Genomic DNA, 17,346 nt, shown 5'->3' on the forward strand with positions numbered 1-17,346 from the left:
ACTTGGCTAGGTCATGGGGTACCCAGATATTCCAAACATCGCTCTGGGTGTTTCGGGAGGGTGTTCTGGGGTGAGATGAACATTTGAATTGATAGAATCAGTAAAGAACATTGCCCTCCCCAACATGGGTGGGCCTCATCCAATCAGGTGACGGCCTGAAGAGAACAAAAGGGCTGAGTAAGATGGAACTCCGCCTGCATGACAGCCTAAACTGGAACTGCGGTCTTTTCCTGCCTTCAGACTCAAACTGAAACCTCAGCTCTCCCGGGATCTCAAGCCTGTGGACAGCAGATCGTGGGATTTGTCAGCCTCCATAATCACATGACCCAATTCCTTATGATAAATCCCTTTCTGTATAAACATACAGCCTCTTGGTTCTCTTTCTCTGGAGACCCCTGACTAATATACCCTCCCTCCCTGACTCTCCCTGCGAGGGTCCCCTTCCTAAGGGGAAAGAGCAGGTTGAGGAGCCCCACCTGACTTCCGTGTTCCTGATGCCCCAGCTGAGCAAAGGCTTGGGGGCTGATAACGCAAGCGGCGTAGACTAACTACATCAGCACAAGCTCTTGTCGCCGCCAGAGGATCCTTTAAAGCTCTCCTGATTCACATGGCTGGAATTCTCCTGTTCTCTCCAGAGACAGGGGCTGGCCACCCTGAGGTGGAGAGTGCTGCCAGATCCCCACACTTTATTTCCATAGGAACCTCTAATAGAGTTCCGAGGAGATACCCAGTTTGGGGAGTGGGGGAATCAAATGAGTGGCCCGTATGCATTGGTCACCAGGGGCAGTCAAACCTGACTCTCAGGGACCACCTGCCATTCTGCTCCATAGCTGAGTTAGGAGGGAACGGGGACTCGAGACCCTGAGGAAGGCATGGAAGGCCTTGGCCATGGATCGAGTGAGGGCGGGATAGGGGTCTGTCCATACAGCCTCTGTCCATGCAGCCACTGTCCCAGGCAAGTGAGAAGCCAGAGTGCCACAGTGACATCTCTGGGCCCCGGAGGAGCCACCTGGAATTCAACTCTGACAGCTCCTGTCTTGGCTGACCCTTGGAGAACCTGAAACCGGACATCAGATCCCCCTTCTCACTGGGGTTCAGGAATCTCATCCTCAGTCTAACCCTGCCACCAGAGGATGGAAAAATCTGACCCCCTCTCGGGCTGTCATTCAGAGACAGCTAGACAACAGGATATGCTCCGAGAGCTAGAGAGAGGGAGGATTCAGAGAGCCCTGGACAGCAGGAATGCTGGGCTCCAGCCCAGCGCCAGGGTCCAGACTTGATAGTTCAAATCTACCTAGGAGCATGAATGGTGCACCTACTGCGTGCTGGGCACTGTTCACCCGTGTGTGTGCATGAGCGCATGCATGGACAGGCATGAATGATATCAAACACATACGTGTGCATGAATTATATCAAAGATTTGTAAGGTACATAAAAAAATAAATGTACAGCTTGAGGAACTGTAACCCTCACTCAACTCAAGGAACAGCACATTTCAGCACCCAAAAAGCACCCTCGTGCTAATTTAAGTCTTGTCATTTGATATTCATAATATACGCTTTACAGCAAAGAAGGCGTTATTATCCCACTTATCTGTGAGGAAGCTAGGGCCCAGGGAGGTTCTGAAACGTCCTCGCTTTTCAGTTTATCACCAACCCCAGCTGTGTTTGACTCCAAAGCGCCTCCCGCCGCTCCACCTAAAGGTTGTTTGAACCTCAAGGTCCCTGTGGTCGGAGTCCTGTGTTGGGCAGGTGATTGGAACAGAAGAGTTTGGGGGCCTTTCTCAACTCTGTTCAGTGACTCTAATTTTACAATATCCTTCGAGTGAAAATGCAGGGAGCTCGTGGTCCTCTCCCCTGGGTCTGCCCCAGCCACGTCCTGCCCTCCCCAACTCTGCATTATGGATAGAGTGAATCATCTGGTAAATAATTCACAAGTCATCGAGGCACTGAGGGTAACAGGAGAGCAGGGGTGGAGGCATGGGCAGGGCTGAAGTTGGCAACCTGAACCAGACCACCATCCTCCCAGGGCTAGGCTCTGCTGTGGGTCGAAAGGGCCCCCAAGTCAGGCAGGAGCCTCAGGTGGGTGGCCACCAGTGAGATGGGGCCATGGTGGGTCAGAGGGCCCAGCACAACCCGGTCAGCCTCCTGCTGCTGATACGCCTCTGCCTTCTGCACCCGAGGGCCTCAGGTGAGTGATACTCAGATCCCCCAGGGGGTTCATTTCCTACTCCCATCCCATTATTCTTGCCACTTCCTGGGGGATCCTCCTTTTGCATTCCATTCCATGAAGTCCATTCAGTCATTCATCGGCTAGACATTTAGCTAGCGTTCACTGAGCGACTACTATGTGCCACGTAGGTGATAGCACTCTGCTTAACCTTGAGAAGCTGGAGTCATCCTGAGAGCCACTGTGAGGTGGTAAGCTTAGGAGTGGCATGGTCAGATCTAGGTTTCAGAAAGCTCCCTGGTTTTGAGGGGGATTAGGGCAATCAGGAGATCCTTGCCATAATGCAGGTGAGAGATGCTGGCATCCTGGGCCAAAGCAATGTCCATGGGGTTGGAAGAAATTGGTTTCTGGGTTACGTATTTTTATTCTTTTTTTTTGAGACGGAGTCTTGCTCTGTCACCCAGACTGGAGTGCAGTGGTGTGATCTTGGCTCACTGCAACCTCTGCCTCCTGGGTTCAAGCGATTCTCCAGCCTCAGCCTCCCGAGTAGCTGGGATTACAGGTGTGTGCCACCATGCCCAGCTAATTTTTGTATTTTTAGTAGAACCGGGGTTTTGCCATGTTGGCCAGGCTGGTCTCAAACTCCTGACCTCAGGTGATCCGCCCACCTCAGCCTCCCAGAGTGCTGGGATTACAGGTGTGAGCCACCGAGCCCGGCCCCAGGGACTTATTTTCACACAAATTTGCTGAGGTCCTCAGCACTTTATGGCATGAGACCCACCTGGGCCACATGTAAGAGGACAGCGGGGAACATGGTACTTGGGCTTAGGCTGGGGTTGAGGGCTGGGCCCTGAGCCAAGAACACCTGTTAAGTGACTTACTCCACAGGAACTACTTAATGGCTGGTCCCTGATAGACTGGGAGCTCCATGAGAGCAGGGGTGGGGGCTCATTTGTCCTTGTGACCCCGGCACTCTATGTTTAGTTGAACGGATGCTGGATGGGCTGATGGGTCCTCTTCCCCTTGCTGCAATGCGACAGGAACAGGGTGGGATGGAGCCCTGGGATCCTCCTAGAATCCTTACACATGAACTCCAGACCCCGAGCCACCAGGGGCCGTGCAGATCTCCTTATCTCCAGGGTCACCATCGTCACAGGACTGATCATCAGACTGATCTTGGGGTGCTTGTTACAAATATACATTCCTGGGTACTGACCCCCTCACCACCGCTGGGAGTGTCTGACTTGATAGTCTGCCACGAATCTGCCTTTTGAATGGTCTAGTGACCCATGAGGAGTGGGGATCACTGTTCCAGTCCATTCTCTGACTTCAGTCAACCCCTCCTTCAGTGCCTCCAAACAGGAAACCCGGAGGCTCCCACAGAAACTGTCTCTTGCCCACCGACTCCAGAAGTGCTTTTATGTGGCCTTCCTGAACCTGCCTGGGCCGCTTGGGACTGCAGAACCAAAAAGAGAGGCTCCAGGCAAGGCAGGGAGTGCAGGAGAGCCCAGAGCAGCCCAGAAGTCCTGCTATGCCCCTTCTCTCCCCAGGCCAGCCCCACCCGACCCCCGAGGCCCCTGCAGAGGAGGTGGTGTCTGTCCAGGGAGTGCGAGGTGGCTCCGTGGAGCTGGCCTGTGGCTCCGGGCCTGCCCCGCTGCTGGTCCTCTGGAGCTTCATCCCCCTGGGTTCCCTGGTTCCCCGGCCTGTGGCCGTCACCGATGGAGCCATGTCCAAGGTGGAGGCCATCGCCTCGGCTCTGGGAGTCGTGAGTCTGAGGAACAGCAGCCTGGTGCTGGGGGAGCTTCGCGAGGGTGCCCGCGGCCACTTTCTATGCCAGGTTCTGCACGTGGCTGGTGGCCAGCTCCACACTGCCTACTCCCACCTCACGCTGGCTGTGCTGGGTGAGGGCCTGGCCCCAGCTGCAGCTGGTCCACGGGCTGCTTTGGATTTCTCTGCATGCGTGCTGCCCATTCCCTTTGTGTGCGTGCGGGACCCGGATTCTAAAGGGCGCCCCACTGCAGGGACTGAGGAAAGCTAGGGTGATGAGGAAGGGATGGTCATGGTGGGTGGGCAGGTGAGGCCCCAGCCAGCAGGGGTGGGGGCGCTGGACACAGCTGGGCGTGTCCTGGGTCTGTAATAACACAGCGGGCCTCTCCCTCCTCTGGCCAGTGCCGGTGTCCAAGCCTCAAGTGCGACTGAGTAACCCATCCCCAGTGGAGGGAGCCTCCGTGGTGGCCACGTGTGCAGTGTGGGAGGGCACAGAGCCTGTGACCTTTGCCTGGCAGCATCAGGCATCCCGAGGCCTTGGAGAGGCCCTGGTGGGGGTCACTGAGCCACTATTGCAGCTGGACCCTGTCAACCGGACACACCTAGGCTGGTACATGTGCAGCGCCAGCAACTCCGTGAACAGGCTGAGCAGTGACGGGGCCTTCCTGGACGTCATTTGTGAGTCAGACTGTGGTGGGGGGGGGGGGCTGTCAGGGCTGACACCCATCTCCCCATCCACACTCGGCCTTCCACACCTCAGAACTCCCCAGATCCCTCCACTGCGGGAGTGCCCCTCCCTCTAAAATCTCCAGCAGGCAAGAGTCACGGGGTGCTGTGCCCCTGGTGCCCAGTGCAGCTCTAGTTCCAGGCTTTTAGCCTTTTTAAGGTCATGGACACCCTTTTCCAGGAAAATGTGCATACATTCATGCTTACAATTTCACTCACGATTTCACTGGCGGCCTGGAGAGTCTGCCTTTAGGTTGAGCCTGGAGGGCTCTCAGAAACCCACGGAACCCCGAGGAGATGGAGGTGGGGCCACAGTGGGAGGAGAGGGCAGTAAGCCTGAAGTTAGAAATCAAGAGCCCCGGGTGAAAGACGAAGGCCAGGGTGGCCTGGAGCTCGCTGTCCCAGATGGCAGCCACGCATGTGTACCTTCGGTCACTTGAAATGGAGCCGATCCAAACTGAGCTGTGCTGTAGGCATGGAAGGCACACTTGATTTCGAAGATGTAGTCCAAAAGAAAGAATGTAAACTATCCGTAACTTTTATATTGATTATATATTGAAATAACATTCTGGATATATATGCTTAAATCAAATATATTCTTAAAGTAAAACACCTATTCGTGGTTTTTGTTTTTGTTTTTTGCTTGATCGGGTTTGGTCATTTTTACTTAAGATTTGGCTACTAGAAAATGTTATAAAAAAAATCTGTGGCTGGCATCCACCTATTGCACAGTGCTGGTCTTAGACGTTTTAAGGAGCAAGGACGAATGGCGTCCAATTTATTGGTCTTCACGGTGGTGGTTTGTGGAAACTGTGAACTGAGGACTGTTGAGGAGGCAGGTGACCAGGAGAGTTCTTGGGAAAGAGGCAGGAGCAGACTGGAAGCAGGCAAAGAATTCAGAACTCTTGGAGTCAGGGAGAGCTTCGAAGACGGTGACCCTGAGCTTGGAACGCAGGAGAGAGGGGAAGGTGGAGTCCAAGGAAGTGAAAGGAGGCGGCTGCTGGGATAGGGCTCAGGACATCACCCACTGGAGTATCTTACTTCTGCAGTCTACAGTGGCCGACTGTCTGCTTCCAAGAGCCCCTCAGTCTCAGGCACATGGGGAGCTCCGGTCCCCTACTTCTCTTCTGCCCCACCTTGGCCCAACCCAGGAGTCCTTCGAGGAAGCGCCCACAGCCCAGGGCGCTCACCTCCACACATAAGCCCTGAGCATCCTGGACTGTGCCCATGGCCCCTGGACTCTGAGCTCCAAGAGGGCCTAGCCTTGGGGTGGACATGGGCCAGTGCATACTACATGCCCCTAAGATGGATGCATACATTCAGAGATGAGCATGTGCGGGAATGAAGGAATGAAGCTGGGGAGGTGTAACTGGCCTTCCTTGCTCTCCAGATGGTCCTGACAAGCCTGTGATCACCGTGGAGCCACTGGGACTCACTGAGGAGGGCTTCTGGGCCAGTGAGAGGGAAGAGGTGACCCTGAGCTGTCTGGCTGCCTCCAACCCACCTAGTCACTATGTGTGGCTCCGTGACCACACGCAAGTCCACACGGGGCCTACCTATGTCATCGCCAGAGCTGGCCGTGTCCACACAGGCCTGTACACCTGCCTGGCCCGCAACAGCTACCTGGACGCCCGCACCCAGACTACTGTCCAGCTCACCATCTACTGTGAGTGTGGGGGTCGGGTGACGCCCAGACCTGGCCTGGGGACAGCTCACCCTGGAGCCTTTGTGGGGCTGTCCTCGGGCAGACCCAGCGGCCCCGTGGAGAGACGTGTGCCGAAGTTGCTCTTGTTGGAGGGATGTCTCCAACCAAGTGGAGTTGGAGGGCGGGGAAAGAGGATAAGAAAACTGTGGGAAGGGGAAGGGATGGGGGGAAGCTACCGACACTACATAGCACCTCGCCACTAAGTGATTATTCCCATGGCCCTGCGGACTGAACTGAGGCACAGAGAAGGGCAATGACAGTGAGGCAAGGTGTGCTGGCTCCTGGGTGCCCAGGGGCAAAGACGAGAATGGGAGATGGGGCCTTCCACGGGGCCTCTGAGATTCCTTGGGGACTCCAAACCCCTGTACACTCGGTAACCTCCTGCCCCTGACCTGAGACCTCAGCCTGTTGCTCACCAGCCCCTCAGAGAGACTCAGTCTTTCCCCTAACCCACTTCTCCCTACTCCCCTACCCATTGACACCCCTGGCCTTCAGACTCGCCTGCCTGGGCCTGGGGGCTGCAGGGCACTGGCAGTGGAGCCTGCTCCAGCCTCACCCACTTCCCCATCCAGATCCCCCTGAGGGACAGCCCTCCTGTGCAGTGCATCCCAGCCCTGAGGCTGTGACTCTGCTCTGCGCCTGGCCTGGGGGGCTTCCGCCTGCCCAGCTGCAATGGGATGGGCCCCAGGGACCTGGCCCTACTGCCCCCAGCAACGCCACCTGGAGTCATGCAGCCGCCCAGCTCCCCAGTGGCAGCGTCTTCACCTGCACTGGCCAGCACCCAGCCCTGGCACCACCTGCCCTCTGCACGGTCATGCTCTGTGAGTGGACACAGGAAACCCTAGGGCTCTGACATTCCAGGCAGAGTGTGGGTAGAGGTCAGGGGAGAGCCGGGGGGCCTGGGATCTGGGTGGCGCTCCAGACCGCAGGCTCCAAAACACGCCATGTAACAAGGAGGTGGGCGGCACTCAGCTCTCAGTCCCCATCTCCCATCTTTCCCATCCACACTGTGCTCTGTTCGCCTCACTTTGGGCTTGGAGCCCTGACACCTCCCCACTGTCCCTGCCTGCAGGGTCAGCAGGCTGTCACTGCCCTCACACTGCACTTCTACCGCTCTGACGCACGTTGGGCTTGAAATTTGCCTTCAGCATTCTCTCTGCCAAGTGTGCAGACAGAACTCCCAGCCATCAGCCAGGATAGAGTTCAGATGTCATTCTGTCCTCTTTCCGGAAGCCCCAGGGAGTTTGTCTGTCTTTCTGTCTATATTCTAGCACACATCAAATCATAATAATTGTTTAATGTCTGTTCCCACCATTTCCCTGGCACATGATCAATAAATGATGAGTGTGTGAATGAGTGAGTGACAAAGTAATGAAGGAAGGAGGGAGTGAAGGAACAAATGAAGGAAGGGGGATAGGGTGGAACTGCCAAGCCCTTCCTCCTTCCACAGGGCCATACTGAGCCATCATTCCTTCCAGGGGAGCCTCTCGGGAGACCCACCTGCTGGAGCACAGCCACAATGGGGGACCAGTTCGTCATGCTGAGCTGTGAGTGGCCTGGCGGCGAGCCCCCCGCCACGCTGAGCTGGCTTGATGAACAGCAGCAGCCCCTGGGCGGTAGCAGCTCCTCGGTGGCCGTTCACCTCCTGCAAGCCCAAGAAGATCTGGCTGGCAGAGAGTTCACCTGCCAGGGCACTCACCTGCTCAGGACCCCTGACCCCCACTGCCACCTCCAGCTGGGTGAGTAGGGGCTAGCGAGTTTGTTCTGGGGCTGGGACAGGAGGAGGAACCCTTTGGAATCAGGACAAAGAGAGGGGGTGGCTGTGCTGGCATGGAAAGTGAGTCAGTGCGGATGGGGAAGCTAGGAGGTAGGTAGGAGCTGAGCTCCCAGGGACTCAAATTTTCTTTGACCCATAAAATGAGGGGGTTAGGCTAGGTCAGAGTTGTGTAATAAAAATATAATGTGAGCCATATATGTGATTTAAAATATTCTAGCAGCCACATTTAAAAAGAAGAAGAAACAAGTGAAACACTTTAGTTAACTCAATATATCCAGTATGTTATCATTTCAATATGTAATAATAAAAATTATTAATGAGATATTTTACATTCTTTTTTTATCTTGTCTTTAAAATCTGGTATATATACAATTACTGCACATCTCAATCTGGACTGGCCACATTTCAAGTTCCCATATTGACGTGGCTGGTCACTACAATATTGGATAGCACTGATCTAGAGGAAGTGGAAATGCCAGTTGCATAATCTTCATTTACATGGATTTGCATAAGAGAGGTGCCTGATTATATTGTTGATTTGCATTAATGTTTCAGAAGTCAGTTCTCTACCTCTCTTACTCTGTTTGGTTTTGGTCTGGTTCCTCTTTGTCTTCATCTGGCCCTGCCAGTCTGTTTACTGCAACCAGGAAAAAAAGAATAAAATATCAAAGTAAAAAAAATGTGAGAAAAGCAAACAGAGAAGCTGTCACATACAACAGTTCTCACAGAATGGTTTACCTCTTGGTCCCCAAAGGCTTGGTAACTAGCATGTTCTCAGGGCTCTAAGGAGGCCTCAACCCCAAATATTTCCTTCCCTATTACTCAGTCTCAGGACCGGAAATTCCATCGTAGGAGATTCATTGACACCTGAGAGTCTGGGTCTTTAATAAGTCAGTCCATAAAATCTGAGCACCTGCTATGGTCCCAGCACTATGCCTGGAGCCAGCCGGGAGGTGGGGGGCCACTAGTGGGAGGGAGGCCAGGTGCTGGAAGGGGCCGTTCAAGCAGAGACTAGTAAGGCAGGGCCCTGCCTGCAGGAGCCGAGGCTAGGGTGGGGCAGGGAAGGAGCAGGGAGGAACACTGCTGATTTTATCATATATCAGCAAGCCCTGGAGCACACTGTGACAGGAACTTGGCATAGGATGGGAACCTGAAGAGAAGGCAGACTGGCCCCAGACAAGCCTCATTGTCAACTCCGCAGCACTCCCGCTCCATCTCCTCTCCATGTCTTCCAATGCTGGCCAGCACCTTGTCCCCAAGCCCTCCCACTAGCCAGCCTCATCCTCTGTCCCCGCAGAAGCCCCACAGCTGGACGTGGCTGAGCCCCGCGTGTCAGTGTTGGAGGGGGGAGAGGCCTGGCTGGAGTGTTCTCTCCGCGGGGGCACACCACCTGCCCAGCTCCTCTGGCTGGGGCCTCAACAACAAGAAGTGGACCCCGGCACTTCAGGATTCATGCTGCACCCTGAGGGTGCCCAGCTGCGCCTGCGCATCTACAATGCTGACCCGGCACACCACAGGGGCACCTACCAATGCGTGGCCCGCAACGCCGTGGGCAACAGCAGTCGGAGCGTGCTGCTGGAGGTCCTGAGTGAGTGAGGGGTCGAGTGCGTGTGTGTGGTGAGGTGGGGGCTGGGAGACCAACAGCCACAGAGTGCTCGAAGCGGAAAGCACAGGGATTCCCTGCTCCAAAATGCGGACGCTTGAGCCACCTCGGGCATAGGCAGGACTCAAGAGCTAGATGGGCAACACGTGCGTGAATCTGGTGCAGTCATGGCAAACAGAACGCCATGCAGGCAGGATCGCCTCCCTTTCATTTTATAGATGGAAAAAACTGATGGGACAAGACAGGGCTTCTCAGGCCCACAGACCCCAATCCTGTGCCTTTTCCACACTGCCAGGCTGTCTCTTGACAGGAGCAAATCTGGGGGCACAAGCTCACATGGTTGTAGGTATACATGTGCCTTGTTTTGTCTCCACCCTCACCCAGGATATCCAGCTCCTCCCAATGTCACCATCAGCCGCCTGACCTACGGGAGGCACCGGAGAGAGGTGCAGCTTCAATGGGCCATCTCAGGATCCGGGAACCTGACCGGCTTCCTGGTGCAGCGGAAGGCCAGTGCCCTGGGCCCAGGAGCTGGGGCGTGGGAGACGGCAGCTAGTGACATCGAGCCAGAGAGTCGAGGCCGGTGGCTGGGAGGCTTGGACCCCGGGGTCCTTTATGCCTTCCGCATCCTGGCTCTGAATCACCACACTGCAGGACATCCCTCTGAGGTGAAGACACCAGGTGCCAGCTAATGCCAGGGAGGGACCCACCTTTTCTCCAAAGCACTGGCCCCTGGTTCATCTTCCTCTTCACAGGGCATCCCCTCCTCTGTTCCTTTGCTCGCTTCCTACTGAATTCTCCCGTCCCTAGCCCGTCCTTGTCTCCACCCTCCCCTCAGATAATCTCCACGGCTCTTTCCTGTCCCTCCCTGGGGGGCTCAGGAGGCTCCAGGCTGAGGGTTAGGAACCCTAATTCATATGATCAGAATAGAGAGGAAGGAAAAGGTGCGGATGACTAAGAACAGGAACCCACTCTGTGCCTCAGTCTCCCCTCCAGGGCAACAGGCAGGCTCTCAGCTTCCTGCCGCCCCCTCTCCATCCTGGGAATTCCTAATTTTATGGCATACTCCCCTTCAGCCCCAAGCAGCCAAGATAACCAACCTTTTGTCTTCTGCACCAGAAACAGGGGATTTGGCGGGAGAGTCAAACCCCAGAGCACTAGGCAGACAGAGCGCCGCCTTCCTGATCTCCAGGATTCTCTGGGTCCCCACGTCAGCTGCAGGGGGAACTGGATGAGCAGGGAGGGCACCGCTTCTCCAGAACCCTAGTGGTTCCCTACAAGCCACTGTGGCCCAAGTTCTGCAGTGGCTCTAAACCATGTGACCTGTGCTCTCCCCTCCTAGCGGACCCCCCCTTCAGCGCCTATCCAGCGGTGTTGGGTGCAGCAGGCACAGGAATGGTGGTAGCAACGGTGGCCTGTCTGCTGGTGTTCCAGTATGCTGCCCGGCACCCGGAGACTTTCCCCTGTGAGTGGGAATCGGAAGGGAAGGGCTGCTTGACCCCACAGGGTGGCCAGGCCCTGACCTACCCACAGGAGAGATGCAGCAGTCCCAGGGGAGAAGAATCTAGGCTCTTCCTTAATTCTGACCCTCTCCCCAGTGCTAGATGTTGCCATTCGAGGCTCCAACCCCCAACCTAGGCACCTGGGGCCATCCCCTTCTGGGTTCCTGAGGCCCTAGTACAGAGCCCATTGGGAAAGAGAGGGCTGTCCTCCTGGGATCTCTGCTGGGCTGGCCAAGTAATACTCCTTTTCTTTTCCTTCTTACAGGCCTTGGTCAATTGCTTGTTCCCATGTGAGTGTGGAACCCCAGTCATCCTGGGGGCCAGGGCTTTCCTCCAGTTGGAAAGGAAAGCGAGGGAAGTGAGTTGCCACTAACTTTACTCTCCCACTTCACTCTCAGGGAGCAAAGGCACCAACAGAGGGGTTCCAGAGAAGATGCTGAGGCACAGGCAGGTAAGCACTTTATCCAGAAGACGACGACTCGTGTGCAAGGAGACCAGTGTGGGGTGCTGAGGCTGATGCTTGGTCTCTCTTGAGCTCTGGGAACATTTGGACACTCTCAAAGCATCTCTCTGTTCTTTGCCCACATACGCCCTTCATAGGCCTTGAAACACCAACCACCACCCCAGGTTTGGATCCTGCACAAGAAACCATGGATGCTCCAGTGAATGTCACCATCACAGTGACTGCAACACCATAAGGCCCGAAGAGGAAGATGCAAATAGGCTTAGGGAAGGCAGGTGGGATTTGGGAAGAGCCCTTCTGTCAGACTTTGGTCATAAAACCAACGTAGCTAAGACACCAACTACCACTTTCACTTAATATCCAGTCTTTACAACTGGTGCAAGGCCCAGCTGCAGTGTCCCTAAGTGACATGGTTACAAGAGAAGCCCTGGCCCACCTTGGGGAAGACAGAGGTGGCAGGACAAGGAAGAGGACCCACAACTGGGAGAGAGGGTTCTCTGGGTGTCTGAGGGCAAGTGAAAGCCACGGTACTGGGAACCATCTGTGGTGCTATAGAAGTATGAGCAAGCTAGCTGCTTCCAGAAAAAAAGTCTGTGGATGGTGCAATTCCTAAATAAATCAGAGCTGATGTTCACGCCAGTAGAGGGCTATTTCCACTGCAACTCCCGCAGAGAGAGGCTGATGGCTGGGCCCCAGGTTTGGCTAGTGGGAAGAAACAAGGTGTGTAGGTGTGTGTTCCTTTGCTCAACCGTAGCTTACAAACATCACTGACGCTGCAGTGGTCCCACTCCAGGAGTCCCAGCCCACAAGATACAGAGCAGAGGTACTGCAGATGTAGCTTCCCGCCCCCAGGCTGGGGGAGCTGGCCCACAGAGCACCGGGGCTGTTCCAGAGTCACAATGTCAGCTGCCAGCATGACTCACTAGCTCCAAGTGTGTGTGTCTGTTTGTGTGTGTGTCTGCAATCTGGGTGAAAACACAAATGAATGCTTGTTCAACTGACTAGAAGACTTGGGACTCCAAGCCGCCTCTGCAGGAGACACAGATGAGAAGAAACGGCAAGACAGCCAACGGGTGACCCGCCAGCACAAGGGAAGTGGCGCCTGAAAGGAGACAGAAAATTGAGAAACTTAAGAAGATTCTGTGGTTCTCACAGAGTTAGACTTTATTAGATAAGGGGTTTCGGCTACCCTCAAAGCTCTCAGGACTGGGGCTAGGGTTTAAGGAAGGCTTATTTAAATATGGGAAATAAAATACAAAAGGGCCACACCCCATTCAAAAGACTTTGTTGGCTTTCTGGTCAGAGAAGCCTAGAGATGTGTATTTGCTTAGGGCAGTAAAACAAAACGTTTTCGCAAGGAGGCTAAATTTCTAACCTGGAGTTCGTAAACATGTGGCCCTAGGTTAATGGTAAAAATAGACAATGTGTGAGGCGGGACCGCTCCTCCTCATCCTCCCAAGCTCCTCTCCTACTCATCTCCCTTCCTTCCAAAGAAATGCAAAGTTGCCCCGAGGAGGTGGACCTGCCTCCCCATCGCCCCCAGGCTCACGTATGTTTTCAGCCTCCCCTAAAACACTTGCCCAAGATCCTGCTCCTTCAGGGCCTTGATCTCTGCAGTCAGAACAGAAGGGGTGTGCACAGGGGAGTTTCAGGGGAGGACAGGGGTGGAGGTTCCAAAGAATTTCAGAGGAAGACATTTGCCCACCCCAATCACAAACTATAAGCAGCGTTGTACAAACAGGGAGTATCCCCACCTTCAGGGGCTACGCTATATGAAAGCAGCGTTCTCTTTTAATATAAAATCATACCAACCAAATAAAACCTGCCAAAGCTACATCATTTAAAATATGTACAGTTTCACACATAATATTACAACTTTAAGGAAAATAAAACATACTTTTCAATATGATACAAAGCATGCATCTCAAAGCCATTACTTTAAAAGACAGCAACACAGGTAAAATTCAATGATAAACTTCACTTCTTGGCAGTACCGTAGCTGGAATGAGATCTGTGGCATGATCAGCCCAAGATGGATGCATTGAGTCTTCATAGACTCATTCGACAAAAACAAAACCCAGAAAGAAATGCTTTTGCTAAGAACACTTCAAAAGGTTTAGAACATTGCAATGTAACTTGCACCCTGGCAGCAACTGTCACCAGACCGTCAGTGCAAAACTGAAAGAAAAACATTAAAAGGAGATCGTGGAATGATACAGTGGGAGCGGGCAGTTTAATGCTAAAACAATCACACAGAATTCTAGATGAGAAGGAACATGAAGAGGCTTGACCAATTTCGTGATCACTGAGCACAGTAAAGATCAAATTTCCAGGTGGAGGTGGTAGACAGGGGCCGTCAAGGGGAGAAATGTGGACTCCTGGAAGACGAAGTCATAAGCAGAGCTCAGCCCGCGGAGGCCAGAGGGCAGCTTCTCCGGCTGCAGAGTTGGAGCCTCGGAGGAATTCCACGGCAGGGATAGATCACAGCATACGGAACGGGACTGGCTCCATCTAAAGAGTGAACCGCAATGCTTTTGGAAAGCAGTATGGAAAAATGGGAGGAGCCCAGATTATGGCTCCAGATAAACTAGGTTCGGATTCAGGTCCCATGGCTCACTGAGTGACTGGGGGATTTTAATACCAACTTTGTAGATGAGTTGTGAGGGTTAAATGAGTTAACAGTAACAAGCACTGAGCACAGTGCCTGGTACACAGTAGTTATTCAACACGTGTTAGTGCTGTCTCCCACACTGTACCATGTCCTCTCATTTCCTGGTGAAGTGACATTAGGTAGGATTGTTTGGGTGCCTGTGCAGGGCAGAAAAGTTCAGAGCCAACTCACGCTTAGGGAGAAACTCATACTGCCTAAACATAAAGGCAATTCTATATATATATATGTGTGTGTGTGTGTGTGTGTATATATATATTTATATATTTCAATATATAAAGGCATTTTTATAAATAAAATACAATAAAAAGAATAACACTTAAAACAGCGTTACTAATAATATAAATAAAGCAGTCCACAATGAGATTGTCCTAAAGGTAAAGCCATTTTCTCTTCCTTGTGGACAGATCCCATATTCAAACTCAGTCTTTAAAAGCAGTTCATGACCTAAGGCTCATGCTAATACACCTGTTTCCTGAATCAAAATGGCTGCTACGGACAGTGACTCCCCAGTTTTCTAAAACTCCCTTTGTGACAGCACTGCTGTGACTTGATTGGCTAACACAGGGTATGTTTTCATATTCTGTGTGCTGGGACTTTGTCCTTTGCTAGTCTCAGAAATAAGGGACGCAGCTATCCCCCTCCAGAGTTAATTGCATCTAAGCAACATGAAGAATAAATCCAGTATACTATAGGCACGGACATCTGGAATGTAGAACTTGGGTCTACAGCATCCCTAATATCCGACTAGGGAATTACATTCACTACATTCTACTGGAAGTAACTCTTGCATAGTGACCCAGCTTAAACAAGCACATTTTCACTAACAGTTCTATTATAAAATATATAGACATATGTAAGGGAATACTGATGCATTTATACAGAAAGTTGGTTAACATACTATTATATTCTATTCCACTGTGATTTCTGGGAAACTAACATTTCTTCACTTCTGCTGTAATTGCTTGATTCTATAGAAACAGTAATTTTCTGTTTCTTCCCCTAAAGGGATGCATAATACAAAAAGGAGCAGTGATCCTTGAAAGCTTGACTCAAGCTATGAAACACACTTATATAATTATTGTTTTTTAATGTGAAGAGACTTCCAAAGGCAGCTGCAAATGTCCTTGTCACGCAGAGGCAGCCGTGGTCAGGAGCTCTGCTGACCAACGCTATAGGTGCCTGTTCACAAGGGTGACATTCTGAAAAAGATATCAGGAAATTTCAGAAAAAAAAAAAAAACAAAAAAACAAAAAACAAACAAAAAAAAAACCCTTTTCTTCCAAAGTAAGTCTTTTTGGACACTCACCCCTGCAGGCCGCTGCCTATGCTGGAGGTGGGGCATGACTAGTTTCAGCGTCATGGCACCATGAGCGTGTCCCTGTGCTAATCCAACAGATTGGAGAGCTCCTGCGAAGACGGGCTCCCTGCAGCCCTCCCCTTTCTTTCTTCTGAAAATGCGTATCTTTCTCTTCAAGCCACGATTTAATGTCTTATTTTGTTCCTACTCCGAGAAACAGTCAAAAAGAGCCCCACGGTGGCCATTTTACAAATTAATGTAATTGTAAAGCAGTGGGACATTAGGCATTATTTGTCTCTCTGGCCTTGGTTCCTTTTCTGCATACTGCCTTACTTCATCAAGACCCTACACTCCACCACGTCCATAACACTATGACTAGTGCCTGGCAAACTGAACATCACTTGTGCCCACGTGCAGAAAGTCAACAGGTCACATTACCACTTTTGTGGAAGGCACTCTTGTAAAATCCATCAGCCAGGTCTGCTATTATAAACATGGGTCACAACTGCAGTTGATTTCAAAGTGTTCTCAGGAAGTCTGATAATACAGGCCGGGCGTGGTGGCTCACACCTGTAATCCTAGCACTTTGGGAGGCAGAGGCGGGTGGACCACTTGAGGTCAGGAGTTCAAAACCAGCCTGAAACCTTGTCTCTAATAAAAATACAAGACAATTAGCTGGACGTGGTGGCAGGTGCCTGTAATCCCAGCTACTCGGGAGGCCAAGGCGGGAGAACTGCTTGAACCCGGGAGGCGGTTGTTGCAGTGAGCCGAGATCGAGCCATTGCACTCCAGCCTGGATGACAGCAAGACTCCATCTCAAAAAAAAAAAAAAAGTCTGAGAATACACTATTGAAAGACCATTTTCCACCTGAAAACCCAGCTGGTGGCAACCTTCAATTGGCCCCTGCATTCCCTCCTAGACGAAGCAGCCAAGAGATGGGATCCTTTGCATGGGGAGCTCTTGCTGTCACTATAGCTGTTAGAAAACGTGGAAGGACCCCTCTGCCCTCCAGGTGACGGAATACCACGCAAAACAAGGTTGTTTCCTACCGAGGGGGAGGAAGGAATGGGGAAGAAAACATTTAAGGCATAAATAATATAAAAGGGCACACGTTTTAAGATACATTCATATGACATTACTACTACAAAAAAATAAATAATGATTTTCTCTGATTTGAATTAAGGTCCTTCACACAGTTCGCTCCCAGGCCTGTTTTGTGCAGTTACTGGCTGAAGTTGGAACATGACTGCTTGTTTGCACGTCCTCAGGTTTCCTGGGGCTGCTGAAGGACCTCTGTCGGGCTGTCTAAAGGAATGCCAGGCGGAGACCACGTTGTCTTTTCAGCACAGCCCTCTGGGACAGGTGGCAAGATAAGAGCATTCCAACTTACAATGTTGTTCTCTGTTTCTGAATGGGCACAGCTGTCTCCTGAAACACAGAAAGGTTTGGGAGCATTATCAAATGATAAAGGCTGATTTTTACAAAGCAGTCTAAAAACTTCTTCACATTTTGAGCCAAGAAGAAAGAAAAACGAGCATAAATAGAACCTGGTTTGTGTTTGGTTTGAATTTGAGGGAGACAGAAGGTTTAAAAGGTTTAAAATAAAGTTGAGCTCTCATGAGAAGCTATACAATTCACCTGAGGAGTAAAGCAACCCCTTAAAAG

At 52.1% G+C, this 17,346-nt stretch overlaps 2 protein-coding genes across 4 annotated transcripts in view; one reads left to right on the forward strand and one right to left on the reverse strand.

Annotated features, from left to right (window-relative positions):
- Window positions 1-2,097: 2,097 nt before the first annotated feature.
- Window positions 2,098-12,796, forward strand: VSIG10L2 (V-set and immunoglobulin domain containing 10 like 2). Of its 3 annotated transcripts, XM_055273669.1 has the most exons (12): window positions 2,098-2,190; window positions 3,720-4,070; window positions 4,339-4,614; window positions 6,053-6,328; window positions 6,940-7,188; window positions 7,846-8,106; window positions 9,442-9,732; window positions 10,132-10,428; window positions 11,090-11,212; window positions 11,515-11,539; window positions 11,648-11,700; window positions 11,850-12,796. In XM_055273669.1, the coding sequence occupies exons 1-12, from the start codon at window positions 2,109-2,111 to the stop codon at window positions 11,945-11,947; spliced, it is 2,382 nt and encodes a 793-aa protein (XP_055129644.1). In that variant the 5' UTR covers window positions 2,098-2,108; the 3' UTR covers window positions 11,948-12,796. The 3 variants fall into 3 exon arrangements, with proteins under 3 accessions (XP_055129644.1, XP_055129647.1, XP_055129646.1); XM_055273672.1 differs by lacking the exons at window positions 2,098-2,190; window positions 3,720-4,070; window positions 4,339-4,614; ... (4 more) ...; window positions 11,090-11,212; window positions 11,515-11,539 and having other exon boundaries at window positions 7,702-8,106; XM_055273671.2 differs by lacking the exons at window positions 2,098-2,190; window positions 3,720-4,070; window positions 4,339-4,614; ... (3 more) ...; window positions 11,090-11,212; window positions 11,515-11,539 and having other exon boundaries at window positions 7,702-8,106; window positions 10,132-10,256; window positions 11,648-11,948.
- A 54-nt stretch (window positions 12,797-12,850) lies between these two features.
- The window catches only part of CDON (cell adhesion associated, oncogene regulated), a 105,534-nt gene continuing 101,038 nt past the window's right edge, over window positions 12,851-17,346 (reverse strand). Inside the window, exon 20 of the mRNA XM_055273667.2 lies at window positions 12,851-17,109. Within this exon, the coding sequence (XP_055129642.1) occupies window positions 16,946-17,109 (164 nt within the window). The 3' untranslated portion in view covers window positions 12,851-16,945. The remainder of the gene's footprint in view (window positions 17,110-17,346) is intronic.

This window comes from Symphalangus syndactylus, chromosome 3 (assembly GCF_028878055.3).
Source record: "Symphalangus syndactylus isolate Jambi chromosome 3, NHGRI_mSymSyn1-v2.1_pri, whole genome shotgun sequence".
Classification (NCBI taxonomy): Eukaryota; Metazoa; Chordata; class Mammalia; order Primates; family Hylobatidae; genus Symphalangus; species Symphalangus syndactylus.